We start from the raw sequence: 14,484 nt of genomic DNA, 5'->3' as shown, positions 1-14,484 counted from the left end.
ATCAGCGTTTGACTTGGCAGAAGTCAATGGAGCGAGTCGTGTGCGAGCAGAACGCGCTGCCTCCCGATGGGAAATGAATCCACCAATAATTTCGCCATGCCCAAAGATGTGAACTCTACAATCCGGTCTTTGCTGTCGCTCACCGCTTCCGTATCGCAACGACATAAACATTTGTGCGTACTCCAATGATGAGTCGTTACATCATTAGACTTTGTGAAATCACGGTGGTGCTCATGTCAATCATTTTGGAGACCGGCTGGTTCCTCTGCTTCGCGGTCAGGTACACAAATGTACTATTTCGTGCTGAAGACATAATGGGCAAGTGGTTAGCACACCCGCCTCACAGTGCTTATGTTCGGGGTTTGATTCCTGGCTCGGCGTTCTTGTGTCGAAGTTTGCATTTGCGCTTAATTTAAGAGTCAATTGTTCAGAAGTGTGTGAGTGGTTGTTTTTGTGCCCTGCGATTGACTGGTGACCAATCTGGAGCGTAGTGTCGCTATGTGCCTTTTCCCGTAGTCAGCTGGCATAGCTGACTCCAGCTCAGCCGCAACCTAATGAAAACACGGGATAACCCAAATGGATGGGCGGCTCTGAAGATCTAACTAATTCATTCCGGCGCTTCAGAAATCCTGACTCAAGAATATGTGATTAAAAAGACGGGGCGTCTTCCTCATCTTCATCGCCAAGCGCAAGGCACCGCTGTTGAACGCACCCTGGCCCGGTTTTGCACGAGTGCATCATCTGCAAACTGCAACTGTTAGTGTATTGTGCGCAACCATTTGAAACATTTTTTGATTTTTTGATTTTATTTTCTTTTTTTTATGAGGGGGGGGGACAGTAAGATTTGAAATATGCAAGGTCGTTTTTGGATGACACATGTCCAGAATCATTAAACACGGGACATTGTGCAAATAGGTGTTATATTCTCACGTGAGATTTGCCTGGATGTTGAAAAGTGGCATGGGAGATGTACGGTCAAGGTTTCATTTTAGATCCTCTTTATACATCCCCGTCAAAACCAGGTCTGACCAAAAGTTGGTGGTGGCGATCCCAGGTAGGAAGATGAGTTGCTAGGCCGAGGCGTTGCAATGCCGCCTTGGCCGCCGACAGAGTTAGTAACAGTACGGGTTAAAGGTACGCACAGAGAGGTCTCCAAACGCATCGTATATCCCAGACCTTTGCAGTAGCGTGTGTAACGCAGTCTGACAGGTCTGACCTCGATTTACCCAGCCTGAAAATGTGTCCTACTTAGAAAGGAAGACACTGAACGTCCACTCCACATAACCGACCTTTCCGATTCTACCTTCTAACCGGAGAATACCATAAAGAGACTTAACTTGCGCGGCCGCCGCTTCAATCGGGTTCAACATCTGCTAAAAGTTCACATTGGTTTTAGAACTTCTGTTTAGGCTCAGACCGAATCGGTGCAAAGCAGCAGAATTCTGTATGTCACTTTTGTAATGTAATATTTTTCTATCATGGCTCGCTGATGAGACGAGCTAGTTCACCAAAGCAGTCAGTGTAGCCAACTTGCGGGATTTAGTGACTTTTGCGACCGCTCTCGCGGCTTTTTCAAATGAGCGACTAGTGAGTTGAATACCCGTTAAGATGAAAACAAAAACAAAAACATGAACAGAACCTTTTTCCCATTGTGTTCTGAACGGTCCTTCTTTGTCACTCAAGCAGTCTTTGCCGTTAATGCCGTTGGAGGGAGCCTCATCGTGTCGTTGCGATCTGTAAATCGGAAGTGCCAGGATGTGGCAGACATTTTGCATTCACGCAATAGCAGGCAGGACATTCGATGGTGTCGTTTCTGAGCTACGTATGAATTTGTGAACGTACCGGAGCCATTTCAATTGTGCAACTCACATGATTTCTATGAAGCTCTTTACGTCTTTACCGTTATGCACGTTTGTCTTTACCGTTATGCACAAAGTCTGTTTCAGTGGGCCACCACCATCTGCTCTGTCAATGGGCTCTATCAACAAAGCTGTGGCAAAATGTCATTATCATTATTTACGAAGTTTGAAAAATCTTGTTGTCCAGATTAGATTTGCATTAGATTTCCATGAAATTCGTTTATTTAGCTCTTGATTGTCTTGGCCTCAAATTTTAACTCATCTTTGACTTTTGGAAAATAGGGGGAGACAGAAATAGCATGGGAGACATTTACACATAAAAAACTAAGGTGGCATGAATACATTTTTAAAAATGCTAAATAAGATTTTTTGTAACGAGATTCTTAACCGTTATTAATATAATAATATGAAAATAATTGCTGGGACATAACTTGGTAAATGGTCAATTTTATTCATTGAACAAAGATAAGGATTTCTCGAGAAAGTTTCAATTCATTGGCCATTGTAGGTTGTGGTTATTAAAGTGCACTCGGTACACTGTAACTGACCCTGAGTCGCCGCAAAGTGACGTAAGAGAAGGCGTGGCATATGTTACATTCAATTGCTATCGGACAAAGCCAAACCTGTCGTTTGAGCCTTTAGTAAATCTGCTTGAAACGACACAAAAATCCAGAAATAGTACGTTAACTATCTTATTGCAAAACAGTCATCGTAGGAGAGAACTGGTAGTGAGTACTGAAGGCAAGAACCATGACATTCTCGACGTTCTTTGACATCACCTAAATGCACCATAAAGGGGGCGGTGCTTAAGGTTGGAAACGTACACGCGCGAGTGCTGATTTTGATGTAACAACTGTCTGCTGCTTTGTTTCACTTAGTTACAACAAAAATGTCGGTGCTTTGTGTCGCCTTGACCCGGAATGCTTTGTCCGTCAGGAACTCTGGGATGGTGGTGGTGAGTCGTCTTCGAGACATGGCATTGACGTGTACTTACTGTTTTATGTTATGTAATAATCTTCAATTATTACACCAGGCTGTGCTATGTATTGCCATGTCATCATGTCAATTTTGTGTCGAAATATATTCGAACAACACGGGAAATAACAGGACAGTACCGTACAGTAGTCACTGTACTAAAAAAAATCAAAAATGCCAGCTCCTGCTTATGGTAGGTGATGAAATATTTTGAAGACGTAAAAGTGTAATGTTTCCTTTTTTTTTTTTTAGAAATATATTTCTGAACAAGAAGGACGCGCTTTTCTTCAATTCGGCCGTCATTATCTCCAAAGACAGTTGGGTAACAAAGATCGCACAGTGATGTAACACGACCAAGCGGTTCCCCCAAGTGGCCACTAAGGGGAGACATAGTTACGCAAAATGAGTCGCTCAACGGCCACAACATTAGGCACACTGTGATAATTCGTGTATCATACACGATGATCATATTTTATCATTTGAATGCCACTTTCCCAGTCAATTAATACAACAATGCGTTCATTATTGTAGTCCATCGTTCTCATATTAGTTTTAATATTTTGTCCCTGTCTTGCAGCTACATACCAAAGTCGATATGACATCAAGCAACAACCCTCGGCTATGTTCCTGAATCATTGCAAACTACCAGCACAACAATTTTTTGGGGAACTCATTAAATTGTCCAAGTGTTCTTTATGTTGTGTCTGCTCATTGTACAGCATGGGTGAGCAAAGTATGGTCTGAAATCCAGCCCACGGCAAAAGACTCTTGTAATGTGTATTTGAGATATATTCCATCCATCCATCCATTTTCTGAGCCGCTTCTCCTCACGCGGGTCGCGGGCGTGCCGGAGCCTATCCCAGCTGTCATCGGGCAGGAGGCGGGGTACAGCCTGAACTGCTTGCCAGCCAATCGCAGGGCACATACAAACAAACAACCTTTCGCACTCACATTCACACCTACGGGCAATTTGGAGTCCCCGATTAATGCATGTTTTCGGGACGTGGGAGGAAACCGGAGTGCCCGGAGAAAAGCCACGCAGGAACGGGGAGAACATGCAAACTCCACACAGGCGGGGCCGGGGATTGAACCCCGGTCCTCAGAACTGTGAGGCCAGTCGGCCACCGTGCCCCCATTATTTCTCACATTCAATCATTTATTATGATTCTATTATTGATTTATTGTAAATAATACAATAAAAATATGAGTAAAATGACAAATTTTACACATGTATAGTATGTACAATTTCTATCAAAACATCCATCTATTTTTTCGATCGCTTATCCTCACTAGGGTCTCGGGGAAAAAAAAAAAAAAAAAAGACATTCCCTGACCGGGAATCGAACCCGGGCCGCGGCGGTGAGAGCGCCGAATCCTAACCACTAGAGCACCAGGGACACATTTTCCAGGGTCGGCCCCATCTCACCCGTGACCCGCAAGAGGACAAGCGCCATAGGAAATGAATGGATGGAACTTTGCATGGAGCAGCACCTCGCGTGCTCCACTTGCCATATCGATGTACCAGGCGCTTGCTATTAGGGCTTCAATCGTGTAACGTGAACCTAAGCTTTTAAGTCATGCCTAGACAAAACACATTTCTATGCTTTCTCTTGTGTGACAGCGTTATATTCCAGTGGAAGGAAAGACATCAACATATCCATCACTGACATCTGAATCTTTGAACTTGGACTTGTTTGTTATCTGTCATGCAGACGGTGCGCTATGCCCAGACCCTGGCTTCCCCTGGTCCTGAACCCAGAATAAAGAAGTTCCAGATTTACCGTTGGGATCCGGACACTGCTGGAGACAAGCCGCGTATGCAGACATATGAAGTTGACCTTAACACGTAAGACGTGTGACACCTTGTGGCTTCTGCTCAGACCACGCCTCTGTTAAATAACCTGCCTCCTTCATCATCCCCTCAGGAACAAAGGTAACAGGCGGTGCCACTATGGAGCAGTAATTGCCTCAACTGTAGCCATGTTTCCACCACTCTATACTGTCTTCCAATTCAATGCGCATATCGCACAGCAAACTCCAGAGATTCAAAGTCGGGTCCTTTTGACTGCGAGACCGCGCTCCGGTTTGTCAGTTTGCCGAAGGACGACGCTGTCAGAAATTAGGAGACCGCTCCGAATTGTGCTTAACGCTGCATATCTCCATGTTTGGCAGTGCCAGTTGAATGCCATCCCGTTCCACAATCGGCAGTGTTTCTCACCGAATGTGAAACCTGGTGGAGGATCTTTGCCGGTCTGGGTACGCCTTGCAACCAATCCGTCTTCCTCTAGACGTACAGTATTCAAGAGGTTTCCTGGTAATGACGGTCCTGATTTGGTTTTCTTGCTGGACATTTTTGTCAAACATTTGAGTTGTTCTGCTTGTTTGCTACGGTCGTCGGTTTGCGGGTCAAGTGGGGCTTCCGTAAGCTCAGACCTGCCTTTGTCGGTCGGTTTGGGCGCCCGGCGGTATAAAGGCTCGAGCTGTCTTTGTCTGCGTGACTCCCCTCGCCCGCGTAGCTGCTTCCTTTTATTTGGTTTTGAGTATTACGCTGTTTTAGTCATGGTTAAAAGTCGTCATGTTGAGTGGCCTCCCTCATTGTTGCCGCGCTTGGGCCTGATGAGAACAGCGGCTGGACTCGTGTGTTCTTCACAAAGGCCAATCTGCCCCCTTGCAGCCGCAGTAGAGCCACACTAGCGGCCCCACCTCGGTTCCCGACGTAAGGGGTTCCGAATGGCACACGATGAACTCGTTTGCACAGCGGTGCACTAATATGTTGTGGCGCGGCAAAAGAAGACATTCAGTTTCCGACGTACTTACTGTTTTTCATTTACTGAGCAAGTAATTCTAAGGATGGACTACGGTGCATTCCGAATTCAGTACAAATTTGGAATTTAGGCAACATTGTCCACTGGGCGTTTTGTACCTAAGTGGCTACACCTCTTTGCGCATTGTAAAGTAGATGAGCGGATGTGACCGTGTTTTGAATAGTTTCTCTTAAAATACAGCTGCGGTCCAATGGTTCTGGATGCTCTCATTAAGATCAAGAATGAGATGGACCCCACGCTTACATTCAGGCGCTCCTGTCGTGAGGGTGAGAGGTTATTGTTTTTGTCACTGCAACTTACCCGCCTTGATGTCAACTTCTAATAACCGTAATGTTCATTTCAGGTATCTGTGGCTCATGTGCCATGAACATCAATGGAGGCAATACGCTCGCGTGCCTCAACAAAATTGACAGCTACACAAACAAAGCCACCAAAATTTACCCGCTCCCTCACATGTACGTGGTCAAAGACCTCGTGCCTGTAAGTACTTCAACTTTTAGTTGTGAGGGGTTTTTTTGTTTTTGTTTTTTTTTTTTTTTTGCACATAACATTTAAACGGGTTCAAACGTTAGCCAAAAAGGGCATCTCCTTCTCTAATTTGGATAAAGTTATGACTTCTGTCAATTTCCCCACTAGGGAGAGCAGCTATATCTAAATCTCAATTGTGTTTTCAAGCATGTGTGTCATGAATTGCGTGAGAAAATCCAGAAAATGTCTGTTGGGATGCTGCGTGGTATTTTAGAATCCATGTACTTTATGAGAATATCTTTTTTTTCCAACTTCCTCCAGGACATGAGCAACTTCTACGCACAGTACAAATCCATTGAGCCCTACCTAAAAAAGAAGGATGAATCTCAGGAAGGGAAGGACCAGTATTACCAGTCCGTTGCAGACAGGCAAAAATTGGTAATTACAGTATATCAATTTATAATCCTCATTATAGTATGTTTCCACCAAGTGGTACAATTCAGTTGAGCTCAGCGCATGGTTTAGAACGGTGAAAGTGGCAAATGTTCGACCGATAGCTGCATTGGTTGTGACATGATGAGCGCCACAACAAAATGCGAGCCATCAAATGAATTCAAAGGACAGCAACGGTCGCAAACTGCCTTGAATCATCTCTCCTTCAAAATCTCTTTTGAATGGATTCCCATTGCACAGATTCTCTGTTCGACAAACATTCCAGGACACAGTTGGCACCCCAATGTGAGGTTGGCAAAAAATGGAACTAGTCCAATACCCCCCCAACCCCAAAATAAACGGAATGGTAATACATTACACCAAATGTCGTGGAAATTGGCCTTTTAAACGTCTCTCTAAAGAAGCATGAGATGCGATTCCCGTCGATCCTGCTGGAACCGGTGTCGGCTCCAGCAGGATACTGCAAATACTGTTGTCGAAAAACGTCAAGCTTCAATTGAGGAAAACCATTTCTTCAAAACTTTTTAGGGGACAAACAACTTGGGGTCCATTTGTTGCTTCCGACTTTGTGTTTTTTCTGAGGTGGCGTTAACGTGTCCTCCTCCTACCTGCAAATGTTTACATTCCCCCGCCATTTAAAAATACGTCAGCGACAGCGTTGCTGAAGGTGCGAACGCAAGATTTGAATTCAGTCCCCAGGCCCTACGCTGTTGCCCCCCACTGTTCCTCCAGAGTGGCTTAAATTGGAAATGCGGGTAACAATTATCGTACATTATTACCTTGTGCATTTGACAAATGGCCTACAACATATAATGTTTCCATTTGCGCCGCTTCCTCTTCCGCTTTGCTTCTTTCCATCTCAGACTCGCGCTGTTTCTGCGAATGAACAAAGTGATGTGCAATGCCATAAACGAACTTGCGTGAGAACTATACGGCGGTCCAAAAGTGAATACTGGACTGGCGAACCGAGGGAAGCGCAAACGCAGCGCTTGACTCGCCGCAGGCACTGTCGATCCACGCTACACCATTCAGTTGCTCTTCTGATCTCGCTTTTATCGGTATGATGTTGTGCAGCGCCGCGCACACATTAAATACGATGTGGTTCGTTCGACCCGACAGGACGGCCTGTACGAGTGCATCCTGTGTGCGTGCTGCAGCACCAGCTGTCCCAGCTACTGGTGGAATGAGGACAAATACTTGGGACCTGCTGTTCTCATGCAGGTATTGTCAATACACTTCAGGATATGTACTCTTAAAATAGTTGCTTCCGCGAGTACACTTAAAAACATAATAAATGACATTAGTTTCTGACTTTAATAAAGTTCCAAGGTGTTTTAATATCATGTTTCATCAGAGTAGACGCAGGGATGAAGAATTACAGCACACACGTCGGCGGTTTTGAGGTTACCGGCTGGCGAGAGTGAGGAACGGCTCGCTCGCAGGCGCATTTTCAGAAATCGGGCAGATTAGCAAAGAGTTATTTCATTTCCCAATTGACGGGTGGCCAGGCGCTCCAGAGACGCAACTATTTCTGTCGCTCCGCTGGCAGGGAAGCTGAGCTTTGTCCGTCGGTGCTCTCTGCGCTGTCACACAGGCGTACCGCTGGATGATAGACTCTCGCGATGAGTTCACTGAGGAGCGACTGTCGAAACTTCAGGACCCCTTCTCTCTCTACCGCTGCCACACTATCATGAATTGCACCAAGACCTGCCCCAAGGTTCTTTGAGAGTCATAAACATTGTCTTTCTCCCAGACTTAAGAATTCTACTATCTCACTGGCTGCGCTCTCCACAGGGACTCAACCCAGGGAAGGCCATCGCAGAGATCAAGAAAATGATGGCGACTTACCAAGGAAAGAAAGCTGCGGCGTCTTGAACACACACGAGTTAAGACCGCTCGAGATCCGTCGGTAACACTTCCTCAATTTGACTGAAACGAAAGAGAAGAGCCAACCGGGAACGTTAGCCATTTTTGCAGATGTGGGCGCTTTTGTTGTTGACCGTGCTCCAAAATGGTCAACATGTTCATTTGCACATCTCCCTCCCAGTCTCAATGATAAACTTTTCGAAACGATACCGGCACCTGAAGACATTTGAGGTCGCTACTGTCAAAGGTTCTTAAACTTACAGGATCGAAGTCGTTTAGGGAATTCAAAACCTCCCCGACACAAGATGGCTGACTTAGCTGAGGTCAAAGTAGAAGTTAGCACATATTGCTGGTCAGCTCTCTATCTTAAAATGTCATCGATTATTTTCTCAGTAGTCATCCGTAAGATGCGTGAGATGTCTGGGGTCAGAGGTCATCATCTGAGTACACTGGGAGGGTTTTGCTCTGACTAAAAATGTCATTTCCAGTTGTTGAAAGTTTGAAAGTTTGTCTGCGTATGTGTGGTTGTGGAGGGCAGAATATTGGTGGCAGTAAAAACATATTGAAATTGTAAATAATGACACGTACTTTACTCATTAAAATGTGTTGAACTCAAAATCGTAGAATTACTACTCCACATTTCTGTCTTCATTTGAACTATGCTGTACTGCACTCTGAGACATTTCTCTAAATTCAACAGTTCTTTTCCACGTTCTAGTTTTGTAACATTGAAGACCGGTCTCGAGATCACATTTTGAAGGTCTTGGTCTTGCCTCGGTCTGGGGTTGGCCGGACTGGATTTTGATGTGCTATTCTTCAACGTGATTCTTGCGATAATTAGGAGAAACACTCGGTTAAAGAGCAAATACAGCTTCATAATGACTGCAAGCTTTGCGGTGTTGTGTCTGAAAAGACACGGCCTTCCTCTAATTTGGTCTTTCTGACATGAATATTTCTGGAAAGAAGTCATAGTTGACTGCAATTCAAACTTACAGTACTGTTGCCAGTTATTTTACTGTTACAACCTTGAAATTCAATGCCAAATGATGTGTATGATTAGGAACCTCCCCAACGGTTTTTTTACGACCTAAAGCTTACCTTCACGTTTCCCGACTTTTCCCCGGCCTATTTGCGCATACAGCGTAAGTAAGCAGTGTAAGCACTTTCAAATGTGGTTGTCGAGACAATTACCGAAATCTATTTGTTGTTTTGCGTCCGAATGGTTGTCCGTGTCTATATGTGCCCTGCTACTGACTGGCGACCAGTTCAGGGTGTAGTCCGCCTTTCGCCCGAAGTGGATGTTTTGTGTCCTCGGCTAAATTTTGACAAGCGCGTGAAAACAGACTTGGATCTCGTCGCTTTCCGTCGACGCGCTTTTGCCGATGACGTCACGGCAGCGGTGTTTTGGGCGGGCAACATGGCTTCAACAAAAGTGAACCAAGACCCCACGGAGCAGGAGACGACGGTCGTCAGGAGAGCGGGACGGCGGCCAGGCGTAAGTGCAATTGAGATGCAAATTCACCTCATTTCCGAACGGTTTCGAGACTAGCTCATACGGCAACATTAGCACAGGACAATACATGCTATCGCTCCCGCTAGCAACTTCCTCAGTAGCAAGTGCTTAGGTTAGTTTAACACGACGCGCTACCCGAACTGCGTCTAAGGTAATATTTGTGGAGTATTGAAACAATGCTCGTTCTACAAAGTGCTGCTAAGGCTACTGTGCTGTATTGATAACATGAGAGCTCCTTTTCAGTACCGACAGCCTGGCACTTCCTATTAAAAACCATCAATGTGAAATAATTGACGGCATGGGTGGTTAACCTTTGGCCCACACGCAGGTCTTCGAATATATACTGCATTACCCTCAGAGGAACTGTTAGAAAAATGTCAACTTTGAACGAAAAGGCTCATAATTTATGGTCATAAGCGTTTGCCCAATTGTTGTATTCGGCTAAAAGTTTGGCCCTTTGGGAAATGCTTAAAAACTAAAATGGCCCGTTATAGGAAAACGTTTTACAAACACTGTTCGTAGGATAATTAATGGTCTTGTCATCAGCAGTATTGGTGGAAATTAGTCCATGTGTTGCTATTTTGTAATATGTGGTAGAGCAATTTTTAAAGCGGACATATGTGCGGAGATATGATTTTGAATTGGGGGGGTGGGGGGAAGTTAAATTCAGTAGTTTATTCATCCATCCATTTTCTACAAAACTTGTCCTCTTTAGGGTTGGTGGTGAACTGGAGCCAATCCCAGTTGAATTCAGGCAGGAGGCAGGATACACCCTGGACTGGTCGCCAGCCAATCGTAGGGCACGTTTGTCTCTCTGTCCTCTGTGATTGGCTGGTGACCAGCCTCGGGTTGTCCTCGACCCTTTCACCTCGTCAGCTTGTCACGCCTCAAAAAGACAAGCGCTTGAGGAAATGGATGGCTGAATAATTAACTAAGTACTTAAAAAATAAAATCTTTAAAATGTGCTGTAAGTGTATTGATTTATTTGACTAATTTCCCCCTTTTTATTATGTATAAATAAATAAATTAAACATTTTAATGCATAAATGATTTTTTAAAAATGCATGCTTGCATATATGTTAACCAAATTGTAGAACGGGATATATTAAGCCTCAGTGGTTCGCTAACGTTTTTCATGACGTTCCACCTAAAAAAGTACTCGGCTCTCCATGCCCCATCATAATGACCAACGTTAAAATACAGTAGAAAGGTAGGCCTAAGTGTTTATCAAAAATTAGTCTGACCTTTTACTCCTAAAAAGTATATGTAATATTACCTTAAGCCACTTTATCATTTTGCTGTTTGAACATTAACGCACTACTTAAATATCAATCCATCCATCAATTTCTAGCTGGACCACTTATACTTACTAGTGTAGGGGCAAAATATATTTCATACAAAGGTTACGTACACCTAAATAAAATGTTTTGAAGCAGTGAAAGATTAAATGCACGTTTTGAACACCGAATTGTGCTTAAGCAGTGATTATATCACATAACACTCGTGGTACTTGTGCTGCACTTTGAAAATCACTGTGTTAAAGTATTCCTCATTTTAGGCATAATACATCAATATTGGTAAAGGCTATGGTAGTCTTTGTTTTAGTACTAACGGTCATAAGTCTTGCACATCTCGCACACACAAGGGGACATATTTTGCCAAATCAACTTTTTCTAGAATTTGGGCTCTAATATTGTCTCTATGGTGCCGCAGTAAACGTCAAATTTTAATTCAAATCGCCCACGCATTCCTGAGTCCAGACGTTTTTCTGCCGAGGCCTGAAACCGAGTCATTCGAATTTCTCAAGCTCATCTACGTCACTAGCGAAGAGCTCCGCCAAACGCGTGCTCTCACAAGTGGGTCGTCTACACGGAGGCAACCAATCAGAGGAAAGGGGGCGGGCTTAGCCAAATATGGAGAAAGCGGATACAAAACTGCGTCAAGCAGAAGTAGCCGCCAGTGGGGCCTTTTCTTTTAATTTTTTGAAATGAAATTGACACTTTTATACTAAGTCCATGTTAGAGAGTCGCTCTATGGAGGTCTAAATAGCCAAAATACGGGACCTTTAAATGAACACAAACCAATTTAGATGCACCGACAGCTTCAACAGTTGGTGTCATGGCCACTAATTTAAAACTTAAAACCATGTGAAGGTTAACCCTTTTTACGAACTTTGTGGCATTCTAGAGTAGTGCCTTTCAGGACAAAACCAGCATGTGATCTCATGGCATCAGCCGCTTGGCATGCTATCACATGATTTCAGGCCAGTCGTGATGCGATTTGATTGCTGTAACAAACATTTTGTTTTGTTATTATGATAACAGCGGGATTTTTTTTTGTCTTTGATTTAAGATCTATCATATACTGATATGCAGTGTCTCCTGACTCCACCCGGGGACTGGAGGGTCAGACGTAGACTATGTTTGGAAGGCTTTACATAACAGGAAGTGTTTCATTGCCGTTGTTTTTGTGCGCTTGACAAGGAGCAGCATACTGAACTGAAACTAACTATTCTGCTCAAAGAAGACATATGATGTAAAATTGACTTTTTAATTGCTTTCATACAAATTGTCTTTGCACAGCCGTCAACTGTGAAATTCAACAATAAAGGAAATCTTTTATTATCTGCGTATTTCTGAAAATGAGTCTGTGAGCTTCTGTGTAAATTAGTAACGGTAATTAGGCGGTGGTGGCTTCCCACAAGTACCAGTCATTTGCAGTCGGGATGCAGAGGGGTGAACATCTTCTCTGGACGGAGTCTCAGACTCTCTAGAAGTCTCCAATCACAAAAATTTGCTAGATTTATTGCTCATTACTGGGGGGGGGAACAAGTCGCCAGAGGGGTTGGAAAAGTCAAAATGAACATTTGTGGGAGAAATGTTCTTTGGGCTTTATATAACGGCTCCTCTGAGCTTGTACTTGTTGTTAGGCCGACCATCTTAACTGCATGTTTTTACAGTTTTTTTTCACTCACCCAGTAGACCTTAAAAATTAATGTGCCGATGGATATGTTTCAGATATCTTTATACTAGGACAGGGTTGGGCAACCCGTGGCTCCGGAGCCACGTTTGGTTCTTTCAGTCTTCTGTTGTGGCTCCGTGTGACTTTGGAAAATAGAGTATTTTATTAAAAATACATTTTATTTTAATTTGTTTGTTTTAAAATATAATTCTAAATTTGAAGATTATGGTAAATGAGTAGCATTTAAAATAAAACGTTTTTGATATTTTTATCGCCCAAAATACTAGTCACATTCGCCGATGTGCGACACTTGAATATCTTGTATACCTGGCATACCTCACGTCTAGCAGCTCAGATTAATCCATCACACTACCATCGCGATGTATTGAGCTTTTTGACCCTTGCCTGGAAGGTAAATAATGGATAAATCCAAGAAAAGAAAAATTTCTGAAGATAACAGAACATTTCTTGCTACGTGGGCAGATTCTTTTGCTTTCATCGCTGATGAAACTGGTTCACCAGTCTGGTTAATATGTGGTGAAAAATTGGCCAACAACAAAAAGTCAAATGTTGCAAGACATTTCCAGAACAAAAACTTTGCTAAAAAAATATCGTTAGAGAGAGCTGCGAAAAAAAGGCCGTTTCGGAGCTCTTACGTAAGGCTGATGTGAGCAGAAGTCACTTCAAGGTTGGATTTAGACAGCAAATTCGGCTACCGTATTTTCACGACCATAAGGCGCACTTAAAAGTCTTAAATTTTCTCCAAAATGGTCGGGGCGCCTTATAATGCGGCGCGCCTTAAGTGTGCACAAAGTTCCAAAATCTGTAAATGTTGTGTGCATTTCCTGCCGACACGCTGCTCAGATAGAGGGAAGGCGGACGTGACTGAGGACAGTATGCGGACGTTAAAGGGGGAAGGGTGTGCGTGAAAGATGATGCTAAAGGCACGCCCCCGGGAGGTATATAGTGCGGGTATGTGCATTGGTGCTAAGGATCAACGCAAATGGCACCTACGAAGAGACACTCTTATGAAGCACAGTTTAAACTGCAAGCTATCAGTTACGCGGAGGAACATGGGAATTGAGCAGCCGCGAGAGAATTCAAGATCAACGAAACCATGCTTCGCAAGTGGAGGAAGCAGGAAAACGAGCTTTGCCAAGTCAAGAAGACGAAGCCGAGTTTCCGCAGAAACAAGGCGAGGTGGCCCGAGTTGGAAGACCAACAAGTGGCGTGGGAGCGATGGATGACAGATGGCGAACACAGCTTTAGTAAGACTAGGAGGCAGCGCCGGGAGAGTTACGGGCTTGGGCTAACTGTTGTTCGAGCTTTCGCGAAAGCCGGCATCATTGCTGAACAGCCCCCCGGCAACGGGACTGACTCCGACGAGTACGAGAGGGAACCCGGCATGTTTGTTGGAGAACTTGCCCAGCTGTTCATTTCGGATACAGAAGATGAGGACTTTGATGGATTGGTGGATGAGGATTGATCAAAAAATAACGTGAGTACATTGTTAAATACTTCAATGAAGTACAACCGAACTCTGTTTTGCTCCAGCTGCCTTTTT

The 14,484-nt window shown here is 44.1% G+C and overlaps 2 protein-coding genes and 1 non-coding gene across 4 annotated transcripts in view; 2 read left to right on the top strand and 1 right to left on the bottom strand.

The window, feature by feature from the left end:
- Positions 1 to 2,676: 2,676 nt before the first annotated feature.
- On the top strand, positions 2,677 to 9,155 carry LOC133399720 (succinate dehydrogenase [ubiquinone] iron-sulfur subunit, mitochondrial-like). 2 transcript variants are annotated; one of them, XM_061671466.1, is made up of 8 exons: positions 2,677 to 2,814; positions 4,547 to 4,680; positions 5,840 to 5,925; positions 6,003 to 6,139; positions 6,449 to 6,565; positions 7,700 to 7,801; positions 8,175 to 8,297; positions 8,375 to 9,154. In XM_061671466.1, the coding sequence occupies exons 1-8, from the start codon at positions 2,749 to 2,751 to the stop codon at positions 8,453 to 8,455; spliced, it is 846 nt and encodes a 281-aa protein (XP_061527450.1). In that variant the 5' UTR covers positions 2,677 to 2,748; the 3' UTR covers positions 8,456 to 9,154. The 2 variants fall into 2 exon arrangements, with proteins under 2 accessions (XP_061527450.1, XP_061527458.1); XM_061671474.1 differs by lacking the exon at positions 8,175 to 8,297 and having other exon boundaries at positions 8,375 to 9,155.
- Positions 4,160 to 4,231, bottom strand: trnae-cuc (transfer RNA glutamic acid (anticodon CUC)). Its single transcript has one exon. It is a non-coding gene; the product is annotated as a tRNA-Glu (tRNA).
- Positions 9,156 to 9,417: 262 nt separating the features above from the next.
- Positions 9,418 to 14,484, top strand: part of atp13a2 (ATPase cation transporting 13A2) — a 33,814-nt gene continuing 28,747 nt past the window's right edge. Inside the window, 1 exon segment of the mRNA XM_061671453.1 lies at positions 9,418 to 9,941. The gene's annotated coding sequence lies outside the window, so the exon portion shown is untranslated.

The sequence above is a fragment of the Phycodurus eques genome, chromosome 1 (assembly GCF_024500275.1).
Source record: "Phycodurus eques isolate BA_2022a chromosome 1, UOR_Pequ_1.1, whole genome shotgun sequence".
Taxonomy (NCBI): Eukaryota; Metazoa; Chordata; class Actinopteri; order Syngnathiformes; family Syngnathidae; genus Phycodurus; species Phycodurus eques.
The sequence above is the reverse complement of the archived record's forward strand: the minus strand, read 5'-3'. Positions and strand labels throughout refer to the sequence as shown.

Coding starts and splice junctions, on each gene's coding strand:
- LOC133399720 (XM_061671466.1), top strand. CDS start 2,749: ATGTCGGTGCTTTGTGTCGCCTTGACCCGGAATGCTTTGTCCGTCAGG. Junction 6,566..7,699: donor TTGCAGACAGGCAAAAATTG/GTAATTACAGTA, acceptor TCGACCCGACAG/GACGGCCTGTACGAGTGCAT. Junction 7,802..8,174: donor GACCTGCTGTTCTCATGCAG/GTATTGTCAATA, acceptor GCTGTCACACAG/GCGTACCGCTGGATGATAGA.